The sequence below is a fragment of the Brassica napus genome, chromosome C6 (assembly GCF_020379485.1).
Source record: "Brassica napus cultivar Da-Ae chromosome C6, Da-Ae, whole genome shotgun sequence".
NCBI classification, from domain to species: Eukaryota; Viridiplantae; Streptophyta; class Magnoliopsida; order Brassicales; family Brassicaceae; genus Brassica; species Brassica napus.
The window spans coordinates 32,015,118-32,040,348 of NC_063449.1; the positions used below are offsets into that span (position 1 = coordinate 32,015,118).

A 25,231-nucleotide genomic window follows, 5' to 3' on the forward strand; every position below is an offset into this window, starting at 1 on the left:
TAGAAAAAAATCTGTAGATTTTTTGCTGTGGCTTTAAATTTTATTGATGTAGAATTTTATGAAAGCACTAAAAAATTGCTTTGGATATTTGGCTCTGCAGAGCACTTGTACAGCTGTAGGTTATTTCTAGAGCTGTGGTTTCAAAAAAAAAATTAAAGCTTGATTGCTCTGAATTTGGTGCTTTAAAAATAAATACGGTTGTGGACAGCACCTACAGCAACTACCAATCACCCCTAAGAGTCAAATACATAAGCTGGTCTGGTGTGGGAGACACACTCGATAACCTGCAACATGACACTCGATAAACCAAACTACCAAACTGAGTGGCTACCTGAGTTGTATATGATCGTGAGAAACTAATTCTGGAGTGGAAAGATTCTAATTGGGAGCTCCTTATCAACTCTTCTTCCAAAATATGATTCTGGACTCAGCTGAAACCAAGGTAGTTCTTTCAAAACTACCACGATTCCCAAGTGTTTTAAGGGATGAAATTTTCATTCAACCACTGGTTTTAGCAGTTTTAGGAGCTTTTGTGGTGTTGTGTTCCTTAAGCTTGATGGGTTGACAAAAAGGAAGCCGGAGCCTGGGGGTCGAAAGAACCACCTGTGATAGAATTATAACAATCAGCACACAAAAAAAAAAGTACAATCTGAAATAAAGATACAGCGAATTTTGAAGTTGTACTCACATGGAATCAAAGGGTCCGATGGGATCGACAAAACATTTGAAACTCGTCTCAAGAAAGAAGTCAATATGAGGAACCTTTCTCTGTTTTTTTTACCAATGTACTTGAGTCTTCTATCATTTCCTTGAAAACTATTACGCACTTACACAGATGAAGGAACACTGCAGATGAATATAATGGAAGGTAACAAAAAGATAACTTACTTGTTCGGAATTATCATTTCATCATATCTATGAGACATTTTCTCTTCCATGAAACCCCAGCAGACTCCTTTCCAGCTGGCGTAGTAATGATCAAGAAGTGACGTCTTGTTTCCCCTGTATTTCCAAGTAAATAAGATAACAAATTAAAACCACAGGTAAACCATTTCGAAGAAGTAGAAATTACCCTTTTCGGTTGACATAATTTATAGCTCAACTCTCCACACCAAATTTTCTCATATTCACCCATTAATTTTATAAATATCTTGCAGAAACTCATACTCCAACTACGTCACACCATGAAGAGATGGTAACAGTAGTTTAGCTCCGATTAGAAGGAAGACGATTAGAAGGAAGAGCATGAAGATGATTCGGTGTTAGAAAAAAATTAAATAAGAAAAGGCCAAGTAAATTAGGTTTGAATGTTTGATATATGGTAACGGCGGTGAAACATGAACCAAATATGTCGTTTAGGCTGATATATGTCGTTTAGGCTGATTTGGGTGACGTGATCTAATTCAATACTGTGATAGGTCGATTTAATTTGCATATGTAATAGTCTAGATGTTGATCTTATTCAACTTTTAATATTGTTAGATAAACATAAGTTATATTAATAATTAATTAAAGAGTTCATCAAAATGTTTTAATTTTAATTTTGACAGAAATCCCCAGCTTTTTAAATTAATTAATTATTATTGTGTGATATACTCTATTTAAGAAATAATAAATGGCCTAATATATTTTGGTTATGTCATCATTTACGTAAGAAGACTAGCTAATTAGATAAAGTAAAAGAATAATCCCCGGCACAAAGTTTAACGATAAATAAGATATGTTTTCTTATTAGGCACTTTTCTTTTCGGATCAACTTTTTTTTTATTTTGCTGCAGAACAACTTTAGTAGCAACATGGCCCAGATAGAATTTGAAAGAATATGTCAAATATTCTTGTTACGTTTATCCTTATCGTATATACTCTGATTTCCTATATTCCCTCCTCTTTTTGAGGATCTACAAACTGTAATTAGTTTATATAGGATCCTCCATGTACGTTGGTGATGAGGTGAGGAAATACAAGCTTTCATGGTATCAGAGCCTACTCTCTGATCCTCTCTTATTTTTTTTTTTTTTTTTTTTTGTTTCGTGATCTCTCCTCTGTTCTTCTACATCTTCGATGGCGGCTGCAACCACCTCGACCGAGAGAGCCTATGGAGTCACGAACATAAAAACTCACATACCAATTGTCTTGGATCTTGATGAATGCAACTACGATGCGTGGAGGGAGCTGCTCCTGATGCACTGCCTTACCTTCGATAGCCTTGATCACCTTGACGGAACCCTCGCTCCAACTGGTGATGATGATACGGCTTGGCATAAGCGAGATGCGATTGTGAAATTGTGGCTATACGGCACTATCACAAAACCGCTTTTCAAATCTACCTTCCAAAAAGGTGGAAGCGCTCATGATGTCTGGACTAGAATTGAAAATCAGTTCAGGAACAACAAAGAAGCCCGCGTGATGCAGCTAGATAGCGAGCTCCGCAGCAAAGAGATAGGCGATCTTTCAATCAACGAGTACTGTCAGCAACTCAAGTCTACTGCAGACCTCCTTGCCAATCTCGACTCACCAGTAGCAGATAAAACTCTGGTAATGTATATGCTAAATGGCTTAAATGAGAAGTTTGACTATGTGCTTAATGTGATCAAGCACGAGAAACCATTTCCATCGTTTGATGATGCGAAGAGCATGCTAGAGATGGAAGAGACCAGGCTGAAGAAAACGAAAAAAGTGACTGCGTCTCACAATGATCATGCCTCTCCCTCAACCGCACTTGTGGCCACCAATCAACAAAGCACACAGCAGCAACAGAACCAAACAACAGAAACAACAACCGCGGCAACAGACGAGGAAACAAAAACAGGGGACGCTACAACAACAACAACTACCACCAGCGACCCTCGTACAATAACTGGACACCTCCGCCATTCTGGTACGGATCCTACAGCAACAACTTTCAACCACAACAGCAGACCCCGTGGCAAACACTCCCACAAGGATTCTACCAGCCTCGTCAGTATGCACCACAATCACAAGCTGCTCCGGCTCAAGCTCATTTCGCAGACACGTCACTGCAGCCGACTAAAGACTTTGCGGAAGCCTTTAACACCATGACCCTCACTGATCCGTCTCAAAATGGCTGGTTCATGGACAGCGGTGCTTCTGCTCATCTAGCTTCCTCGTCAGGTATGCTTCAATCTGTTTTTAATATGAGCACCAGAAATTCCGTCACTGTTGGCAATGGTTCATCCATACCTGTTAACTCCACTGGTCACACTTCCATACCTTCTCAATCTCGTTCATTACACTTGAAAAACGTTCTTGTTGCACCTAATATTGTTAAAAACCTTGTCTCTGTTCGTCGTTTCACCACTGACAATTGGAGCTCAGTTGAATTTGACCCATTTGGTTTCTCTGTGAAGGATCTACAGTCTCGGAAACTGTTACTCCGCAGTGACATTACAGGTGACCTTTATCCAGTGCCCTCTCATCTCAACAAATCTACGGCACTGACAGTCACCAACGAGACTCCTTCACTATGGCATAGGCGCCTAGCTCACACAAGCAATGGCACTCTTCAATCTCTCATTTCCTCTGGTTTTATTTCTTGTAATAAAGACAACTTGCTTTCATGTTGCAATGCTTGTCAAATTGGGAAACACTTAAAACTTACATTTCATAAATCTCAAACACAAAGTTCTCAGCTTTTTGATATCATTCACTCAGATGTTTGGACCTCCCCGGTTCACAGCATCAGTGGGTGTCACTATTATGTCTTATTTCTTGATGACTTCTCACATTATTTATGGGTTTATCCACTTCGCAGGAAAAGTGATGTTTTCTCTAAATTTTTACACTTTGAGGCCTATGTCAGAAACCAGTTCAACTCAACTATCAAGACGTTTCAATGCGATAATGGTGGAGAATATGATAATTCAAATTTTCATAATCACTTCTCTAACCATGGCATTTCTTTCAGATTCTCTTGTCCACACACATCCCAACAGAATGGCAAATCAGAAAGAATGATTCGAACGTTGAACAACGCTATTCGAACTCTTCTATTTCAAGCCCATTTATCTCCTACATATTGGGTGGAAGCTCTTCATGCTGCAGCTCATGTTCTCAACATTCTTCCTTCGTCTTCTATTGGTAATCAAACACCTCACTTCAAACTATTCAATCAAAAACCAAGTTATAATCATCTTCGTATTTTCGGTTGTCTTTGTTTTCCAAACTTACATACAGCCTCTACAAACAAACTCTCTCCTCGGTCAACCCCGTGCTTGTTTCTTGGATATCGACTTCATCATCGTGGATATAGATGTCTAGATCTTAAAACCAATCGTATCATTATATCTAGACATGTTGTTTTTGATGAACATACTTTTCCCAAAGCAGAAAAAGCCTCACAAAATTCTCAAGTTTTTGATTTCCTTGAAACAGAAACTCCTTCACCTATCTTTAAAGAGATCCTTCAAGCTCCTCAACCTCAGTCAGTTTCATCTCCTCTCCGGCCAGCCTCGTCTACCACCACGTCGAATACAGCTCGCGCTCAACCCCCAACGGTTCCAGTGCAGCGTATGGTGACGAGAAGCCAGGCTGGAATCCACAAGCCAAAGAAAGTTTATTCTCTATATACCTCTTCTGTGTCTAGGATTCCTACAAGCCATCAAAAAGCCTTAGATGATCCGAACTGGAACCCGGCTATGACGGATGAGTACGATGCTCAAATTAAAAATAAGACTTGGAGCTTAGTACCTAGGCCGTATGGGGCTAACATTATTAACTCACTGTGGTTGTACAAGCTTAAATGTGATGCAGATGGAAATCCTAAACGACACAAAGCACGCCTTGTGGCGAATGGCAAATCACAACAAGAAGGCATCGACTTCGACGAGACATTCAGTCCTGTTGTAAAGCCAGTGACGATAAGAATGGTGCTGAACCTAGCAGTCTCCAATGGTTGGGAAATGCAGCAACTAGACGTCAAAAACGCCTTCCTTCATGGCTCCATCAATGAGACAATCTATATGCACCAACCTCCAGGATTTGTTGATAAAACAAAACCGCATTATGTGTGTAAGCTGCACAAAGCCCTTTACGGTTTAAAACAAGCCCCGCGTGCTTGGAATGCTCGGTTTGCTTCATCTCTCTCTCGCCTTGGTTTTGTTACGAGCAAAAGTGATCACTCTCTGTTTGTTCTACGTCAAGGACAACATCTTGCATATCTCCTACTTTATGTTGATGACATTGTGTTAACAGGCTCCTCACAAGAGTTGATTTCAGGAATAATATTGAAGCTAAAGCAGGAGTTCCATATTACAGACATGGGAAAACTACACTATTTTCTTGGGATCAAAGTCGAGTACAACAAGATGGGAGTCCTCCTAACCCAAAAACAATATGCGGCAGAGATCATTTCAAGGGCTGGAATGTCTGAGTGCAAACCAGTCTCTACCCCAGTCGATGTCAACTCCAAGCTGTCTGGTAACATTGGTGATCGTATCAAAAATCCCACTGAGTACCGCAGCCTCGCCGGGGCTCTGCAGTACCTCACCTTCACCAGGCCGGACATTGCCTACGCTGTCCAACAGATCTGTCTGTTCATGCACGATCCTCGCGAGCAACACATGAGCGCGCTTCGACGAATCATAAGGTACATTCAAGGAACAAGAGCGCATGGTCTTCAAATTTACAAGTCCAAACTTACCACACTCACGGCGTACTCAGACGCCGATTGGGCTGGATGTCCTGACACCAGACGCTCCACATCTGGCTATGCTGTCTATCTTGGTGAAAACCTGATCTCTTAGTCTTCAAAAAGACAACAAACGGTGTCAAGATCGAGTGCGGAGGCCGAGTACAAAGGCATAGCAAACGCAGTTGCTGAGACTTGCTTCTTACGAAACCTACTACTGGAGCTACACTGCCCACTACGCACCGCTACCTTGGTCTTCTGCGACAATATCAGCTCTGTCTACTTGTCTTCTAATCCGGTGAAGCATCAACGAACAAAACATATAGAGATCGACCTTCACTTTGTTCGGGAGAAGGTGGCACTTGGGCAAGTCAAAGTCATTCATGTTCCATCTTCGCTCCAATACGCAGACATCTTCACAAAGGGCCTTCCAACGTCGCTGTTCACAGACTTCCGATCCAGCTTAACCGTTCGCTGCGCCAACGATCTCACTGCGCCAACGATCTCACTGCGGCAGGGTGAAAGAATATGTCAAATATTCTTGTTACGTTTATCCTTATCGTATATACTCTGTTTTCCTATATTCCTTCTTCTCTTTGAGGATCTACAAACTGTAATTAGTTTATATAGGATCCTCCATGTACGTTGGTGATGAGGTGAGGAAATACGAGCTTTCAGAATTAAGCTACACAATTTGTATTATAAAATTTGGAAAGTTAATTTCCACATTGATTGGGTGGCCATCTAATTGATTAATATATTTAGTTTTTTTTCTGTTCAAATGGATACCTTTAACTTAATTCTAGTCGTAAAGATGAAAGTACCATGCACAGAAGCAGAGTGGTTAATCTTTAGAGTGGGCTTGCTCCAGTTAGGTCCATTAAGTTACATCTGATGATAACGCACGCGATACCACTGGTTGTCACGTTGCGTAACCCTGACCATTGATTGTTGAAATGTTACCAATCGGAACCAATGATTCTCCACTCTGCAGACCTTGAACTAATTTGACCCAACCATTTTTACACAACCATAACTCTATCCATATACATCGAGGTATTCTTAAAAACTCAATTTCGAGGTATAATTCTTGATTATACCAATTACCTGAACTGGTTCTGATAGAAGTTTAACTAAGCTGAAAAAGAGAATCAAGTACAAAGGGACAAGAGCAAAAGGGTAACCAATCCCCAATATCTTTGTCTCAACTCATGTTATGGCATATTATCATGAGATGCCATCATTTTTCATCACCCATTAACTGAAAGTGGACACACTCTCTTCTCCATCTTAAGATGATATGTCCTTTTCTAAACAAGCTGAGAAAGAAGAACAAAAAAACTCACCCTACATCTACAACCTTCGATAATGAATCTACTCATTGAAGCATATGCGTAGGGGAAGCACCTTGGCTTTTCAACTTTTCTTTAGTCAGCAATCTCTGAGATAAATGCTTCAAGAAAACATTGAAGCCTGTCTCATTTGGAGATTTTTGGTGATCACAAGATCAGAATAGAGAAGAGTTGGATCAATGGTTACTATGTAAATGTTAAGGAACAGATTGATACGCCATTACTATTTGATTGCATTGTATATATCAAATCCTTATCCTCCATTGTACCAACATATATATATATATATATATACTTTCTTTGAGAATAAATAAGATGACTTCGCTACAGTAAATATATATACAGCATAAATCCCAGTGAATGTTTAAAAATGTCCACGAATCTTTGTTGTTATTTTAGTAGGAACCCATATTTTCCTATTTATTAATTGGAAGAGATTGTTTGACCCAAAAAGGGTATTTATATCATGTTGATGTTTGTTGGAATCATACGATAAAGAATCTAAGGATAGTGGTTAGATTCTTGAGGTTTAAGAGAAATCTTGAAAAAATCAAATAAGAAATGAACATCCAAAAGAGTTTATTGATCAAAGATTGTATTACAAGAATGGTTTCTAGTGTAAAGTAATCTAAGAATCCATAAACCCTTTGTAAGAAGTGTTCTAAGTCTAAAATGGAGAATAGATCATCCCTTCTAATAAGGAGATAGTTCCTTATTTATAGAAGAAAGATGTCTAGGGTTAACTAACAAAGTGAGCCTAATTCATTGTCTTAATGAGCCTTGAGGAAGATGTAAATCCACCCCTAACAGTAAGCCCCCAAGTTCGTAGAGAGAGAGAGACAAAATCGATATCTGTTAATTTTACGAATAGGGTTTATGAGACAATGAACTAGGCACATACCCATGTCGTAGACGATTGTCATGAATGGACTGTCATTGTTAGGTTGCCATAAACGAAGTGTTATGGACGGACTGTCCCGGGCGAGCTGTCGTTGACATACTTCTGATTCCGATCGGACCTCCCGGAATGGTTGCGCGAACGACATGTGAGGACAGTGTTCTGAACCATCCGAAAGAGTCGCCATGGATTAAGTGTCAATCGACGAACTGCCAAAGACAAGTCGCCATACACATCGTCATAAACGTACCGCCATGAAAGAACCGCCGCAATCGAATCGCCGTGGACATTTCTTCGCGGTACTGACGAGATCCATGTGTAGATGGAACGGTGGAGTTTTGGCGCATCAAGATGTCTTGTTGATCCACATGTTGTAGCGATTGATGTGGTCGGCGTGACGCTGAGAAACGTGCTGCGAGACTGAATTTGTGGATCGGTGACAAGCTGATAGAGCTTGAAGTCAGAAACAAGCTTCTAGCGATGGAACCATTGAAGACGTCATGCCTGGTGAAGCGTAACAAGCCTCAATTTGTCGAGAACGAGATGCTGAGCTAGTGGTTGACGAGATGGAGACCTTGCCGAGACGGAGGTCTGTTGTCATTGCGTTTGGCGAGCTCTAGCTCTTGGCATGCGACCGGCTTGAAGTTAACCGTTTGGAGCTTCTCAGATCAAGTTTCAGTTTGTTGCGAGACGGCAAGCTGATGGGAATCTTGGGCTATTTGGTCGGCCTTTCATGAGAAAGCTTCCTCTCTTCTTCGGCAGCCCGCTAGTTTGTCATCAAGACCGTAACAGCGTTGCTGTCCTCTTGAAACGCATCTTACACGCTCAGCTCAGGCTCAAGCTCCATCAATGGTGCCAGTTGCCAACTAAAATTTGTTACGAGACTTCTTATACAGAAGCTCGGGCTCGTATGGTTTGACGTAGAACAACAGTCATGTGCTTTACTCGGCAATGGGCAACGTCTTCGACCACCATAGCTTCAGCTCGTCAGCTCAAGTACAAACTCAACATGATATGTATCCTATTAGTTGTTGCTCGGCCCTCTCATCTTCAGTTTCTTGTCGACAGAGTCGCGAATGATCGATTGTGCAAACCGTGATCAAAGTCACGAGCTTGTGGTCGACAAAGAGAGACAGAGCTGGTTTTGACTTGATCTCGAGGGGAGTCTTGACGAGGAGACGTCTTTGTAGCCGGGGAAAGCATGCCAAGAATCTAAGAAGCCAATCAGAGCTCTCTCAGGGTTCTACATCTTGAGAGCGAGGCGTTCGTATCAAGTCCATAGCGCTGCTGAGATTAAGCTCGCTGGGAGAGCTTCGAAACGATGAAGACGGTGTGATGAATGATGTCGTTCCGTCAGATTCTTCAGAAACGATGAAGATGAAGTGATCAATTGAATCGAAGCCGCGGGATCTACATCTTGGAATTCACTCGGTGGCAAGAAGTACGTCTCCCTTGTCAAAGCTCAAACTCGCCGCCAGGATCGAATCTCTGACCTCCGTCTCCGCCGTGGGGAAAGCGGTGACTCTAATCCGGAGACTGAAGATACTTCGAGAACGTGAACGCTCTGTACCAGAACCCTTGCCAAACCTAGCTTGTCTTCGGTAGAGGTTTCCGCGCCATCGTGAACCATCCAACAAGGAGTGGCCGAGATCGAATCTTCTGATGACGAGCTGCTAGGAAAGTGGCTCACGAGATTGCCTATGTTGTCCAGATCAATTCTTGACCTTGGTCGCAATCTATCAGGAGTCAAAGACAATCGTTGTTCTTGTCCGATATGGCCTGTTGTCGGCGACGACGGAATGGAGTTCGACGGGTGTGAGAAAGCCGTGACGGCGAGATAGACGTCGTCAAGAGTCGTAGCCGATCGTAACTTCTCCTAAAATCAGAAATAATAATTTTTTTTTATTATTCTCCTTCCTGATTAAGCATGTGTATCTTATATGCCATAATCATGAATCGAAATTTAATAATGAGATAAGATTGTGAAACTTATCTTTTCGACAATGACTTTGATAGCTTGTTGCCTAGATGAACCGAGATCGATAGGTCCATGAGTTGTTCCCAAGTTCGAGTTTTCGAGAATAGTTCTCCTTGGCCCCCTTCTTCTAGCGCCAACTGTTTGACCCAAAAACGATGTTTATGCTGGTGATGTTTGTTGGAATCATAAAATTAAAATAAAGAATCTAAAGATAATGATGTTTAGGAGAAATCTTGAAAGAATCAAATAAGAAATGAACATCAAAAAAAGTTTATTGATCAAAGATTGTATTACAAGAATGGTTTCTAGTGTAAAGTAATCTAAGAATCCATAAACTCCTTGTAAGAAGTGTTCTAAGTCTAAAATGGAGAAGAGATCATCCTTTCTAATAAGGAGATGGTTTCTTATTTATAGAAGAAAGATGTCTAGGGCTACCTAACAAAATGGGCGTAATTTATTGTCTTAATGGATCTTGAGAAAGATGTAAATCCACCTCCAACAGAGATAAAACATTATTATCAGTCTATGACATAAGAGGAAACTGACTTCTATAATAGAGGGAAGCTTGGAGCATTGTGTTTGCGATGAACTTCCAAGTACAATTTGAGAGCTAAACCGGTTAAGAGAAATGTAAATTCTATAAACCAATTCCAAACCGGATCTTTAAAAAAGGGTTAGTATTTCGGTTTATTCTCAAAAATCAATTTTCGCGCCACCTTCTCTGTCAGGTAATAAAGTTCCATTCTATCTCTCCGAACCCTAACTTCTCTTCTCCGATGGAGCCAAAGACGAAGATCGGTGAAATATCTCCCGTCGCCGGTGATCTAAGCTCGGAGAAGTTCCCCCTCTTCCATCACAGCTCTTGGCAAACCAAGCGTGACACGTGGCCTATACTCGGCCGCTCCAGGATCTCAAACAGTAACTGAGCCGCCAAATTATTCGGCCGATTCTCCTTCCAGCATCTTTCTGAGAATCTTATGCTCCGCTTATACTAGTGGTATCCATCTATGGAATCATCCTCTAATTGATTGCGGTAGATCCTTAGGAGTGTGATCATTTTTCGTGAGATCATCCTTCTACTGTATTTAGTTTGTGTAGATATTGTTGCTACGCTCTGTTTGATTAAGCAATCGAACCCAAGTTACATATAGAAGTGCGTCTTCTTAGATCTGTAGGTTTTAACGAATCGAAGGAAACGATTTGTTTCTTGTTGCTTAAACGACTGATTATGAAGCTCTGTATTTTCATGTGATTTTGCAGCTTCCAACACATGGGAGCTCTTTACTGGAATGCCCTAGCTTAGAATCATGAGATTTGGCGTATTCTTACATCTCCATGGCACAGTGGATTGTTTCGTTGGGATATACATGGAGCAGCGATATGGACCATGTTAAACCATTTACTAATGTAGCTTAGGTGAAGCAACCAAAGTCCAGCAGAGTCATGACTATTTCTTGCAAGGTATATCATCTAAACCTTTAAAGCTTTGTGTGACCCTGATTTTAGAATTCGAGTCTTTTACATACACAAATCATATCTGACTTTGACAGGCAATGGTGACTGGTGAGTGATGCTCAGTTAAAACGTGCATGGCCAATAGAAAGTTCAGGATATTCCCTTACACCAACATCTCACAAGCCAGGACACAAAACCTATGCACACTCGTATGCTCTTAAAACATGACCAGGTTTCGACTCCTTTCTACTTCCCGTACTTATTATATAACTGCATATAATACCAAAACTCTTATACTATCTAAGCCTTAGTCAAGTCTTGGTACTTTAATGGCATAACGGATAAGGTGATAGGATGGGGATGGTTGTCTTAGTTCTTGATACTAAAGTCTACCAAAGCTTTGTCCCATTTAAGGATCCAGTAGCCGTACTAGTTGCTTACATAAACTTCAACCCCAATAATATAATAATATACTAGTAGTAAACTATTAGGTGATGGAGAGCGAGATGTTCACCACAATATGTCTCAGAAATTGGTCAAATAAAACAGTCAAACCAAGTCAAAGTCAATGCAGAAAGACAAGATACTTATTATATATATAGTACGATTACTAGTACTTGGGACTTGACAGAGATTCCAGCAAGATCCAAAAGTCCTTCATTCACTTAACCTGTGAACACAAAAAAAAGGCCTTATCAAGTCAAGCAAGGAACTGGACTGTACACTGAAATGCATCACATGTGTAATATTCGGAGACAGAATATGCTGTACCAAGTACAGAAGAGGACAAGAATTGTAATAAATAAGAACTACCTCGGTGGCTGTTGGAATCTTGAGGCGCCTCTGAATCTTTCACATGCCTTGAGCATACGTCAAGGACAATTGTGTCTCATTCACAACTTCATTGTCACTGGACTCTTTGCTTCCATCCTCTTCATACAAGCCCTCAGCAAGACCGCTCTCAGTAAGCTCCTGCACGTTAATGATCTGGCCAAACAGCTGAATCGAGTTAACTCTTACAGCGTGGCCTCGGTTTCCAACCTGTTCATTCCCAGAGGAGAGGTTAGTGGTATTGCTATTAGGCGACAAGTCATCTGATAGCGGGCTGCCATAGTTCATCATCTCAGTCGAGATTTTTCTCAGCCCAGGAAGTGGGTTAAAGAAGTTATTAGTGCATAGCTGGGGAGTGTTTTCTCCGATGAATCCGGTTGAGTTAAAAGACCCAAATTCATAATGCCTGGCTCCCTGCATGCCAGCAGGAAATGTAGTATACGAGAACAAATAGGGACTTGGATCCACAGCTTGTTGTCCTCTTCCGGAATAGAGCATTTCTCCTCCTTCTCCACTCAAGAACCCACTCGCGCTATTGGAATGCTTCAACCTCTTTGTTGGAGGGTAAATAGCAAGAAGCTGACTTGAGTTTGCAACGACCTCCACTTGCCAAGGATTCACCCTCTTCAAGTTTTGCAGAATCTCAGGTTCATCCCATGTGATCTGCTCAAACTCAAAACAAACAACTTAATCAAAATGAGAATCTAGCTATTCATTAATAGCGCACACACACTATAGTTCAATTGACAAGGCAAAACAATGTACACCTGAAGCTGCTTCCACAAACCAGTTTCTTGAAACCTGGAGGAGACAACGCCCTGAAACCACGTAACCCGCGAAGAGTCCTCTGTCTCCATAGCCATCTTCACTCTAGTACCAGGACTCCAGTATCCAGCCATGGATACCTCAACATCCTCAGCCCTCACCACGAAGTCTGACCATCCCGCCGTGGGATAATACACCACCTCGAAGGGATAACCCTGCACCGCCTTGTTGATCGCCTCGGAGACAGCTTCCGCCGTCAACTTCCCCATCCCAATCCTCCTAAACCCCTTCTTACCTCCTCCGTAGTACTCATCCCCGTGGTTTGAGTTCGGCGCTCGCCTCACACCTATAAACATCTCATCAACAGATTTCCTCATGAAAACGACCGAGTCTCCGGCGATAAGCTTCTTGCCGTTGACGAACTTGCTCCACCCGGTGGTTAACAAGTGCCGGCGCGGCGTACCGCGGTAGATATGGCGGAAGTCCCAGACGACGCCGTGGATATCGGTGATGAATAGCTTCTGCACCGGAGGATCCGCGTGGAAATCGAGCGGAGGGAAGACGGAGTCCGCGCAGTAACGCGGGACGGAGAATCCTCCTCCGTTATTAGCATCTGACGGCGTTAATATCTTCGCGAAGGTAACCACCTTGCTGTTGCTGTTGTTGTTCTCATCGTCGTCGCTCCCGAATCCGGAGAAATTGGAGGGAGAGAAGTGCTCGGGAGATATCGGCTGCAGCGCAAGGTGAGCGAAGACCTCGTCGGTGATCGGATCGGGGAGTAACTCGACGGCGGAGACGACGCAGGGAACCGGAGCGGTTGAGAGAGAAGAGATGAGCGAGGAGGGGCAAGAGTGCTCGACATGGCCTTGAGGGAAGTAGTAAACCCTAGAGTAGAGAGAGGGGATTTGAACGGAGGCGCCTGCGCAAGCGCGCCAGATCTGAGGGTCGACTTCGCGGAGGAAGTCGGCGGTTGCCGGCGGCGGCGGCGACATAGGCGGTTGTTTGTTCACTGCAGAGGAAGTTAGGTGGGAACTGTTAGGTGTTAGAGAGAGAGAGAGAGAGAGAGAGATAATTTAGTAGAGAGATTACAGATTTTTACTGTTACGCAGTTACGGGATTTTTATTCGAATTTTACAGTTTCGGCCACACGACAACAAACTTTATACAGTTACCTGCTCTTTTGCACCGTCCGATCGCGCGTGCATCTCAATCTCTATTTTATTTTTCGCTTTTTGGTTCCATTTATTATAATTTCCCCCTCATTTTTAGGTTCACTTAATGATGCGTAATAAAGATAGAGACTACTATGTCTTAGTCTATGATTAAGAGCTAATTAATTTGTTTTACAGAAAGAGGAATAATTAGCTAGAAGTATGTGTTACCGAGAAGAGAGAAAAAAGGAATATTTTCTGTAGATTTTTAATTCATCGGATGAAAATATTGATTAAACATTTTGATTTATCTTTAACGCCACACGTAAATTTCGTCATGTTACCTTTCTTTTGAAATAGTGAAGTCTGATTTGGAAAGAAAATCAAACACTATTTTGTCCATTTTCTCACATCATTTTGTCTATATTCATGTTTTGAGGAGATGATGTATAAAAACCACCATGTCGATTTTCTCATATTACAAAACATTACATTATTTTCTATATTACTTGTTTGTTTAGCATATCTTTGCACGATATTTTTTGTTCTTAAAAATATACTCCAAATTTATCTTCAAAATCAAAATAAATCTAAGTGAATCATCTCCAAATTTATCTTGTTTATTTAAGCGGTTGCGATTAAGCAGACTGTCATCTATTTTACCTTCCGTCCAAACTGACCTGTTTCTGCTTTCGGCCCACCATCACATAAAGGTTACGATATTAAATAAGCTAGTGTTATTATGTAACAAACGACAATTATACCAAAAAGTCAAATGACAGATAGCATTTTCAAAACAAAATGGTTTAAAACACTGACGATAAATAAACTGAAATAAATCCCATTAAAGAAAAAAAACAGCCAAAAGAACAAAACAATCTCTCAATCCTCCTCCCCTTCGGTCTCGGACTCAGCGCTCTGGAGCCACACCACAAAAGGCTTAACATTCTTCCAAACAGGCGAGCTTTTGTCAACTCCGTTTAGACCCTTTTGGTACCATTCCAAAACAAACTCTTCCTCAACAATGTCTTCATCGTACAGTTCTTTAAGAACCAGAGCCACCTCCTTACACACCTCATCGTTTCCTTTCTTTCCAAAGAAAGATCCGATTGAGTTGAGCAGATGCATCTGTGAACCATCCTCTTGCGTTGCAGCCGCTAAGTACTTCTTCTTCTTCGTCACTTCTTGAGCAAATCCTTTGCTTACACCATCAAAGAGGGCGTTCAAGAGTGCGTCCATGACATCCTGAGGAGGATCAGGCAATGAGGAGATGAAAGCTTTGACCTCGCTTATGGTTGAGCCTTTCTTCAGATACTCTTTCATCACCTGCACGAGCTTCTTGGGCGACTTCTTCTCCTCCTCTTCTTTTAAAGAGACCATCACCATTTCAGCAGTTGCAGCACTCAGCTGTTCCTTCATTCTCTTCTCAGCTGCTTCTCTAGAAGTATCGGTTTGCCACTGGATACCATCATCATCGTCTTCATCATCGTCTTCATCATCTGCACTCTCATCATCACGCTTTGGGCTGATATCCTCATCAGAAGTATGATTCTTGGACATACTAGAAGAAGCCTCCTTCCCGTTGGAAGGTGCTTTCTTCTTGAGCTTCTTCTGCGCCTCATCAGCTGCTTCACCTTCCTTAAGCCTCTCCTTCTCAGCTCTCCTCATAGCCTTCTTATCCTTTCCCCCCTTCTTCGCCTCCAGTGGGTTCTTCAGAATAAACGTCGTCAGTTTATCCCTCATGTCAACCTCAGAGATAAACCCACAAGCAGCGCACTTGAGATTCACCATCTGCGCCTTGGTAATAACAATCTCAGTCTCAGGGTTCCCACATCCATAGCACTGGACATACCTCTTAATAAAAACCTCAAGAAGCCCAGCAAGCTTAGACGTGCTGTGAGCTCCATTCACAAGCGAAGTCCCGGTCTTCTCGTCAAACTTGGACTGCGCTCCAAGCTCACAACCAAAGTACTTGGTCGTGTAAGAAGCAGGCCTCCCCAGGGCCTTTGCAATCTCGACGTTGTTGACAATGTTGGTCTTGATGCCGTTACCTTTGCCTTCAATCTTGGTAACCATCTTGGGCATCTTGTACCTGTAAAAGGCATCGTTGCGGTTGGACGCACCAATGTTCTGCAGCGCCATGTTTAAGTTTAGTCAGAGAGAGGAGGGGGAGTCTCGGGTTTGAAGATGCGTGAGCCTAAAGAGCTTGTGGTAGTACGTAGCTCCGGATGCAGGAGAGTAGTTTCCACGCAACCAGATTGACAGCAAAACGGTGAAATCTTGTCAGACATAAAAGAAAGCTTCAAACTTTCCACTTGCAGGGGATCGAAACTGTTACCTCCTGTAAGCAAAACACGCTGAAAGTAACAAAGGAACCGATGAATCAGACAAGTTGCAACAAATCTCACACAAAAGATCAAAACAATCTCACGAATCAAATATCTTACTTCGGGGATTACTTAATACTATCCGAGAGTATACAATCCTACAATCAATCATTGGCTCAAGAGACAAGACCAAATACCTCTAAGAACAGATCACATAAGAGGATTGAAACCATAATAACATCGACAACAACAAAACTCGAAATAGATCCCTACCACGCGCAAGGATCTGGAGACACACCTCTGTTCTTAGAAGACGACGAGAGAATCGAAGATGAAGAATCAAAGCTAAAAGTCAATAAGACGGATGATGAAGATTTGGTGGAGAGAGGCGTTTGTTTATATACGATGGAGAAATTAGGGTTAAACTTTATGAATATGGAAGAAGTCCCAATTCTTTTTTTTTTTTCTAACGGGGAAGTCCCAATTCTTATGTTTCCTTTTTCTATCACAAGTAATTATTTAATTAATTTCAGTTTATTAATAACTGAAATAAAAATCGAATTTATCTTGCAACGTGCCTTGTTTATATATCCAATCGTGTCGCCATTTTATACCTTTTGAAAAAACAATTGTAGACCAAATAAAATCAGACTTTCTTTTAAATTTATAGATAGTTTATAAATCGAAATTTATTATAATTTTCCTTTTAAATACATTAAAAATAAGAGTATTGTATATATAAATAGCTAAAACATTAAGCCTAGTGGTACTTTTTTTTTTGGTAAAAATGTAAAGATTACCAAACTTTTAAATTTTCGACGGAATTACAGGGAATGACAAAAAACAGAGAAAAGAAAAAGATCTAAACACAAACTCAAGCAAGTCATAACAGGGGCATACACAACAACCAAGCGCTATCCAGCGGCTTCGACTAAGTCGACCTGCTGCTTGCCGCAAAAAGATGAGCCAAGTTCAACCGAGAATCGGAACCCGGTAATTTTGGCCTCCCCGATGAATCCGCTCTTAAAGATAATGACTCACCTAAGAAAAGCTCGCCGAAGACCTCATAGTACCTGCACACAGGAATAGACAACCACAGTAGCGGCCTAGCACACCCACGATAACCAACCCGAGCATTTATTAGGCCTGTAGGCAACCCGAACACGATGCCGCTCCGAGCAAAAACGGGCCGCAACCTCCGTACTCCCTGATCTGAACCCAACCTGCACACAATTGTCTCGCACACCACCACCAAAAACTCAAGCGAACCTTAGTGATGCTGGGATGCGAGCGAAGACCAAACGTAATAACGCGGTGGCGAAAGAAACGAGCGCCACCACTACGCTTGTAGTCGCCGAGAACCGACAAACTGAAACTGGAGCTGCTAGACGCCTTCATTCGCCACAGCAAAGGTATGAATAAGAACGAGGGCACACTCCTAGTGAGACAAAATCCTACGGAGCTCAACAAATCAGGAAACCTAGAAGAGAAAGTCCGAAGTGTAGAGGCCAATACAAACGGTCACTGAGCGGCATAGACGACCGCCCGTTAAAACCGCTGACAAAGCCGACGCGAGCCAGACTGAACTCAAGCACCACCACCTTCGTACTCAAGCACACGACACGCCACCGTGGTAGCGAAACCGACCGGTGCACACAACAGCTAAGGAGAGAGGCACCCAGTGCTTGACGTCACCGTCGAGAGCTGAGAGAAACCATCCAGAGCCGATTGACCTCCTGGAACCGAGGTGGAGATCCACCGAAGCCTTGAAGGAGCCAAACCTTTCTTCCTCCTCACGAACAGAGACGATCGGACGAGATCTGAGAGAGAAAATTAACCTCGATCCTGAGCCCAAAAAGCCGACTGCAGTCTTCGTCCACCGCTCACCCTTCTCGCCAAAGTCCCAGAGAAAGCAAAGAGGCCACCGGAGCAGCATCTCCTCTGCAGCGGAGCCCTCTCCGGAACCAAACCCTAGCCAAGGACGTCGTGCATATCGAAGGAGAGTGAGACAGACGAAGCGGCAGCAAAACGAGGAAACTGAAACTAAAACGGTGTGGCCTCCGGCGCCGGCACGCGCGCGCACGCGCCACTAGACGCCGGGGGAGAATTCAGATTTCGATTTGGACGTGAGAGAGAAAGTCGGGGAGGAGAGAGAAGCAGGGATGTCCAAAAAGAATCAAGCCTAGTGGTACTTATTTCTACTTTTTATCCCTTTTTGTATCTTTTGACTTTATGTCTTAAAAAGTTAAGTAAAAATTTAGCATAAGAAAAAATAATAAAACTAATTAATTTATAACAATCATTTATTACGACTATTATTATTGCGATCTAATACTACATATAACAAAAAGAGAAATTTCTTAGAATATATTTTTTTTCAGAAAAATAACCTTTAAAAAAATGACTAGAATAAATTTTATTAAATAATAAATATATATTTATATCCTAGGGTTAACTAATGTAGACTAAGTGTTCAAAGTTAAGGGTGAGCTTTGAGAATGAGTTTCAAATTTAAAAAAATGAAAAATTAAAATTAAAATTTTCAAAATAAAAATAGATTATTTTAGTCATTTTCTTCCTTGAAAATTATTTTTGTGAAAAAAAAATTTAAAATGGCTATTTGGGAAAATTGCCTTAATTTACGATTGCTTGTAGGAAGATGCTTATGTTACTTTTCTTTTTTTTTGACGAGAAATCTTTTGTATAAGATGCACAATATGACCTTACCAATTTCACTTATGAAATATTAACATTCCTAGCAAAAAAATGCTTATGTTATGCGACTATCAAAATGTTAAAAAAAAACACTATATTATTAGTAGGAAATAAAATTTGCAGAATGTTTGAAGTAATTATAAAATTTGTTTGAGAATTTACAAATAGAAGAAACAATCAGCTAGGCTTTTGGTTATAGAAAGTCACAAACAGATTATTTAGAGAACTTTAGAACCAACAACGTATTAGAAGAGTAGTTATGAAATCTCTTCTCGGTAAGCTCATAAATTGTATGTTATGCAGGCGGAAACAAAAGTCAAACGGTTTCAGTTGTCTTGATGATACACATGACTAGGAGGAGAAAAAAAAAAGAGGTTGGAAAGTTGGATTGTCTAAATCAGATATTTTAGATTATTTATTAAAAATAACAATGAGCATAACTTATATAAATAATGATGATATTTGTCAATATCTTTTTTTTTGTCAATTTGTCGATATCTCATGAATTATAATTAACACATTTAAAATTAAATAAATATCAATAATGAAATTCGCAATTAAGATCTTATGAATTATAATTATTTTATGCGTGTGAAACACGTTCTATAATTAAAGTAATTATTATCATATTTGCTTACGAATCCGATTTGTTACGGAAGTAGTTACGCTTCTGAATCCGAGTTGGCGTTGGAATATACGCTTGGCTTTGGTTATAAAAACAGATTCAATTATTAGATGAACAACAAAACTATTAGCAGGGCGTAATTATGAAAGGTCGTCGTCTCGGTAGTCTCAAGCTTTACAAGTTTGATGTGCCTTATGAATCTGATGTCGGTGTTATAGTAGTAAGTCATGGAGCCATAGAAGTAGCTATGCGGATTCCATTGACAAAATACACAGGAAAAAGACAAGGAAGAGGATCAAAAGCTGGATTGTCCAAATCGTTCTTAGGTCAGATCCGTGGGTTCTTCATTGGGCGCGAAGATTCCAACTTACTTAATCAGATCTTTGACTACATAGTCTCCAACTTTTGTTTCAAGGATCTTAGTATGGTACCTCCAGCATGTCCGGTCCTCGTCTTTCACTTACAAACTAGAGAGTTTGGTCAAGATCATCATGTCCCTGAGATTATCGACATGACAGAATTAACAAGCATTCTTTTAAACACATTGGGAACCGGACATTCTGTCATGGCCGATGAAGATGCAATAAACAGATGTGTACCAATTGCTCCACCAGCGACGGAGATCCTGGATTGTTACCGAAGTTTTGAATCTTGTAGTCTTTGTGAGAAAGGGTATCCAGAAGAAGGTGAGATTGTTCATAAAACAACATGCAATCACATCTTTCACGGGACTTGTATCTCTCGTTACTTGCTGCGCATTCCTCATTGTCCTGTTTGCACCACTCACTTGCCACCTGTCGACATCCGAACTCTCCTATTCTCTTAAGATTTGGTGGTTTTTATATTTGCTGCGGTTCTAACGAATTTGTAATTAAGTATAGTATTTAGGTCATTATTATCTAAGTGAAAACATCAAACATACCAGGCTTCTATTAACATATCTTGTAGCTTATGCATTACTTCCTGAGTCAGATTCTCTGATCCGGATCAATTGTCAATGGTTGGTCATCGTTTTTTTGTTTGTTTCATTTGATTTCACAACTTGAACCTTGAAGAAAGCTTATACTAATTGGAATAGTGTACGGTCGCCTTATCCAGCCTTCTAGATTCTTTTGTTGAATAGGTTCTGATTCAAGAAACTGAATCGTAGGGCTCACGTTGCTGCTAACATTTTCTGTTTTGATGGTTTCACTGGCTTTCACAACTTACACCTTGAAGAAAACATACACCAGGTAGGGCTGTGATATTAGGGATATATATCCCACATCGGGAATTCTAAAGTACATTAAGTAATATATAAAGGGTTAGGGTCAATCCACTAATAACCAATTGATTTTAAGTTGGAAGCCCATAACTAAACCCAAATCTAACATGGTATCAAAACCCAGATTCTAAATACCCTAAACTCCTAACTAAAAATTAAAATTAACCCTTCTGACCGGGTATAAAGGTTGTATTAAACTCGCTCGGCCGAGTATAAATGTCCTAAAGTTCCGAGATTTCTGGCCGATAAGAGTCATCATCTCGAGGAGGGGTATTACGGATATATATCTCACATCGGGAATTCTAAGGGACATTAAGTAATATATAAAGGGTTAGAGCCAATCCACTAATTACAAAATTGGTTTTAAGTTGGAAAAACATAATTAAACTCGAATCTATCGGTGTACAATGGGCTTATTCTGGAAATATTAGAATCCCAAGATAAACTGCATATTTTTTTCATTCACATCATTTGAATAAGAAACCTAGCAAACCTTCATTCTATGTGTATTTTCATTAACAAACAAAAAATAAATAAGAAAAGAAAAGATATTGTTGCCGTTGTTCACGTCATTGTTAGTAAAAAGAGGAGCATTATATAGCTTAGAAAAATGCAAAAAAAAAAAAAAAAAAAAACGCTTTTGGTCTCAGTGGAGATAAATATTACATTAAATTTTTGTATTAACCACAAAATTAATTCAGAAAATTAAAGAGAATTGTTAGCTTGGTGACAAGACTAATTTTTAACAAGAATTAATGACTTTTGACCAAGTTTATTCTCTAAAAGATTTGTCTATTTTCATAATCAATTTTTTTTTGTTTATATAGTGATCAATTACATAGAATAAAACTTTGATCAATTACATGATCCATGTACCCGAACCATAATCTAAACCGAACTCAAATCCGAGTTTACATTGACTCAACTTGGTGCGGCTACTTGGTTTAGTATAAGTTCACATTTCTCTATGATTGTCTAAGGTTATCAACTTTGTTAGACTTCTCCACACTGTCCATTTTGTGCTGCTAAATCAACAATTTTCATGCGAACATTTCTCGTTCAAACAAACTTCAATTTTAACATATGTATTAAAAATTGAGCTCCAAGACCTTAGACCGGGGAGACGAATCCAACGTCCGTTCAAAGCTGTTTCTCTTGTTACCACCGACATATGTGAAGAAGTTGAGTGGGGCGTGGAGTTTCACCGGATTGTTAGTGAACATGTCCATCTCTCTAAGTAATCCTCCACGAGGTACTGTTTGTTGTAAATTGATATGATCGTGAACCCATTGAATGATTTGAGCCTCCATGTTATGGGCCTGAGTCGGGTCACACCCAAATAGTAAATTTGCGGCCCGGGTTTGGACAATTAAAAATCCCAAAAGATAGCGGGTCTCTCGGGATCAAGCAATGAGGCTTGCGGGTATATGAAGTAAATGCGGGTTTGTGGGATAAAAAGTTTCTTCATGGGTTGAAATTTCTGGTTGTTATTGTGATTATCTGATAATCGATCTTTCAGATTTAGTGGCTTGTTCAATTTGAATTTTCTTCGCGTTAAAGAAATTGAAAAATCTATAACTGAAAAATCTTGCTCAATGGAGAAACTTTTTTAGAATTTGTATATCAATCAATCAAAATATTATTAAAACATAAGCACAAAGTTGGACCCAACTACATTCTAGGTGAAATATTTTAAAAAACTATACTATATAATTAATATGTCAATTACGTTATTATTTAGTCTAACACATTTATATCTATAACAAAATCACCCTACGATCTTGTCTTATTATTTATGGTAAGCGATTAAATGAATTTATTATTGATGATAGCATTTTTAAAATTAACATTTGTTACGGTAGTCGTAAAAAAAACATTTGTTATGGTAATACTTTAATACACCCTAATTTATGGGAATGTAGTTGTATCGTAATACATCCCCTATATATTATTTGAGAAGCACCACAACTTCTTTTTGTAGCCACATGTCATCACTAGAATAATTCTTAGAATCATTAGAGAAATATGTTGGTCTATCTAATTATATAATAAGTTTTTTATTAAACTAACAATAAATTCATCATTAATGTACTTTATTATTTCTTTAAATAAAATTTACGGAATTGTCTAATGTGGCTAAAGTATATATGGCAATTAATAATTTTGAATAATAAAGATTTGATAAAAAAGTGTATCTTCTATCATATTTGTTTAATTTTAAACTATTAAATAAATTAAACAACCACAATAACCATATAATAAAAATTTAGATTTTTATGTATATGTTATATTTTGAATTTTTACAAACGGCTATAAATTACTAAAACTGTTAAAAGTCTCACATTCAAATTTTATGATCCATGGTTTAAAATTTTTGTTATGACAAAATACAAATGAAAACAAAAATTATATAAGTAAAAAGTTTAATTTAATTAATTATTAAGATTAATATATATATCGTTTTAAATTAAACTATAAACCACATAAAATACAATATTTTAGTTTCAAAATTTACTTTGAACAATTTTTTTGATAAAAGTTTTGAACGATCATTGGCAACTTATTTTTTTTTTAATTATAAATTACTAAAACTATTAATCCCACAATGAAAATTTTGTTATCAGTAATTTAATTTTTTTTTATAAAAGATACAAATGATCAAAAAAACTATATTAGTAGAAATCATCATTTAATAGATATTAATATTAAAAATATACTAAAATATATTATCTATGTTAGTATCATTTAAATTTAATAACATATCCTATCAAATATAAAAAAGATATTTTTTGGATTAATAAAATTGATTTATATGTTCGCACCAATTTAATTATATATTTAATAGTTACTGACTTTTAATTATTTAATATATATTTATTATTTTATAATATGTAAAAATATTTAATACGTAAAATAATTTATATATATAATGTTGATCCTGCGCAAGGCGCATGTCTTAACCTAGTTAATAAATATTTTCCATGTCACTTTTTTTATAGTATTTATATTTGTTGATTTGGTGTTTAGTCGACATGGTAGCTTATACTATAATTTTCAAATAATATTAATGTTTAATAAAATGTTTATATGTTATTTAAAGACTTCGTATTGGTCGACGGTGATACATGTTTCACTGTACTACATTAGTTTTAATAACATTGATGTCTTTTCTTCACACATGTGGATAAAAATTTGTATGTTACTTTGTAGATTTTATATTTATCAGATTTTGTATGGGTCTTTTACTGGATCAACCAGTGATTAATGGTAGTTTTTAATGAGAGATGAAAATTTCAAGCCAATTAACAATTTAATAATTGAAGAAACAAATTAATAGTATTAGCATAATTGTTATTTTTATTCCTTCAAACCACGAAATGATTAAGAAATAGAAATTGGAATCAGTTAAATTTGACTAAATAGTGATGATGATCATAATGATTTACAATAAATTGTCAGCATTGAAAATATAACGAAAATTGATTTTTTATGGCTTACGGATTAATGGTAGTTTTTTTTTATTTTCACCGGGATTTATCAAGTTTTTAATTACAGATTTTTTATTGAATTTAAACCGGATAATATACAGTTCACCAGATTGTCGGTTCAACCACATGTCTGGGTTATATATGAAAACAATGAATAAAACTAAAAAAACAAATTTAATTATTTTTGTAACATGAATATGTAGATAAAAATTCAAAAGTATTTAATACCAACTAATATTGTTTTATCTAAAGCAGCTAAAACTTTTTATTTTTTTTTACTTCCATGAACGACTCAGATACATCGAACCAGGTCACTTAGTCTCTTATTACTGGGTAGTTATATCAGCTGGTGCAGGGAGAACTTGTTTGAGGAAATGCTCCAAGAGACAGATAGCAGCAGTTAAGAGAACCTCACATTCTTCAGCAAGCTAACAGGGAATGTTCTCAGCCAGACCTAATTGTGTATATGCAACTCTCTCGTTCTGTTCACCAAAAAGATCAATGGATACCAGTTTGGATCTGATTTTTTTATCTTCTAAGTATAACATTTGTTTTATTAACCAATTTATAGTCCGGTCTGAATTGTTTGGGTTCATGCTAGATTCTTGAAACCCTTCATGAAGTAAGTCATTTTCCATCTTATATGGATACAATAGTTTCTAAGAAAAATTGTATATGAACTAATTATATATGAGAGAAAAATATTGAGAAACAAATACTATTGCTCTGAACAGA

The 25,231-nt window shown here is 38.9% G+C and overlaps 4 protein-coding genes across 7 annotated transcripts; 2 read left to right on the top strand and 2 right to left on the bottom strand.

Annotated features, from left to right (window-relative positions):
- The first annotated feature begins 1,299 nt into the window (after positions 1-1,299).
- LOC125588940 lies at positions 1,300-3,095 on the top strand. Its single transcript, XM_048760923.1, has one exon. The coding sequence runs from the start codon at positions 2,062-2,064 to the stop codon at positions 3,058-3,060; it is 999 nt and encodes a 332-aa protein (XP_048616880.1). The 5' UTR covers positions 1,300-2,061; the 3' UTR covers positions 3,061-3,095.
- A 4,459-nt stretch (positions 3,096-7,554) lies between these two features.
- LOC106368952 (auxin response factor 17-like) lies at positions 7,555-14,053 on the bottom strand. 2 transcript variants are annotated; one of them, XM_022711054.2, is made up of 3 exons: positions 12,929-14,053; positions 12,141-12,824; positions 7,555-12,000 (listed from the first exon to the last, which is right to left on the bottom strand). In XM_022711054.2, exons 1-2 carry the CDS (start codon positions 13,916-13,918, stop codon positions 12,183-12,185), a joined length of 1,632 nt encoding a protein of 543 aa, XP_022566775.1. In that variant the 5' UTR covers positions 13,919-14,053; the 3' UTR covers positions 7,555-12,000; positions 12,141-12,182. The 2 variants fall into 2 exon arrangements, with proteins under 2 accessions (XP_022566775.1, XP_013664487.1); XM_013809033.3 differs by having other exon boundaries at positions 12,144-12,824; positions 12,929-14,051.
- Positions 14,054-14,797: 744 nt separating this feature from the next.
- On the bottom strand, positions 14,798-16,920 carry LOC106368951 (probable eukaryotic translation initiation factor 5-2). 3 transcript variants are annotated; one of them, XM_013809030.3, is made up of 2 exons: positions 16,703-16,920; positions 14,798-16,434 (listed from the first exon to the last, which is right to left on the bottom strand). In XM_013809030.3, the coding sequence occupies exon 2, from the start codon at positions 16,217-16,219 to the stop codon at positions 14,960-14,962; it is 1,260 nt and encodes a 419-aa protein (XP_013664484.1). In that variant the 5' UTR covers positions 16,220-16,434; positions 16,703-16,920; the 3' UTR covers positions 14,798-14,959. The 3 variants fall into 3 exon arrangements, with proteins under 3 accessions (XP_013664484.1, XP_013664485.1, XP_022566769.1); XM_013809031.3 differs by having other exon boundaries at positions 16,678-16,902; XM_022711048.2 differs by having other exon boundaries at positions 16,602-16,871.
- A 194-nt stretch (positions 16,921-17,114) lies between these two features.
- Positions 17,115-21,831, top strand: LOC106363772. The gene has a single exon (XM_048760924.1). It carries the CDS (start codon positions 19,887-19,889, stop codon positions 20,568-20,570), a length of 684 nt encoding a protein of 227 aa, XP_048616881.1. The 5' UTR covers positions 17,115-19,886; the 3' UTR covers positions 20,571-21,831.
- The last annotated feature ends 3,400 nt before the right edge of the window (positions 21,832-25,231 follow it).

Excerpts from the sequence above, each read along its gene's own strand:
- LOC125588940 (XM_048760923.1), top strand. The coding sequence starts at position 2,062 with ATGGCGGCTGCAACCACCTCGACCGAGAGAGCCTATGGAGTCACGAAC.
- LOC106368952 (XM_022711054.2), bottom strand. The coding sequence starts at position 13,918 with ATGTCGCCGCCGCCGCCGGCAACCGCCGACTTCCTCCGCGAAGTCGAC. Across the intron at positions 12,825-12,928 it reads GTTTGTGGAAGCAGCTTCAG|ATCACATGGGATGAACCTGA; the intron begins GTGTACATTGTT and ends GAGTTTGAGCAG.
- LOC106368951 (XM_013809030.3), bottom strand. The coding sequence starts at position 16,219 with ATGGCGCTGCAGAACATTGGTGCGTCCAACCGCAACGATGCCTTTTAC.
- LOC106363772 (XM_048760924.1), top strand. The coding sequence starts at position 19,887 with ATGAAAGGTCGTCGTCTCGGTAGTCTCAAGCTTTACAAGTTTGATGTG.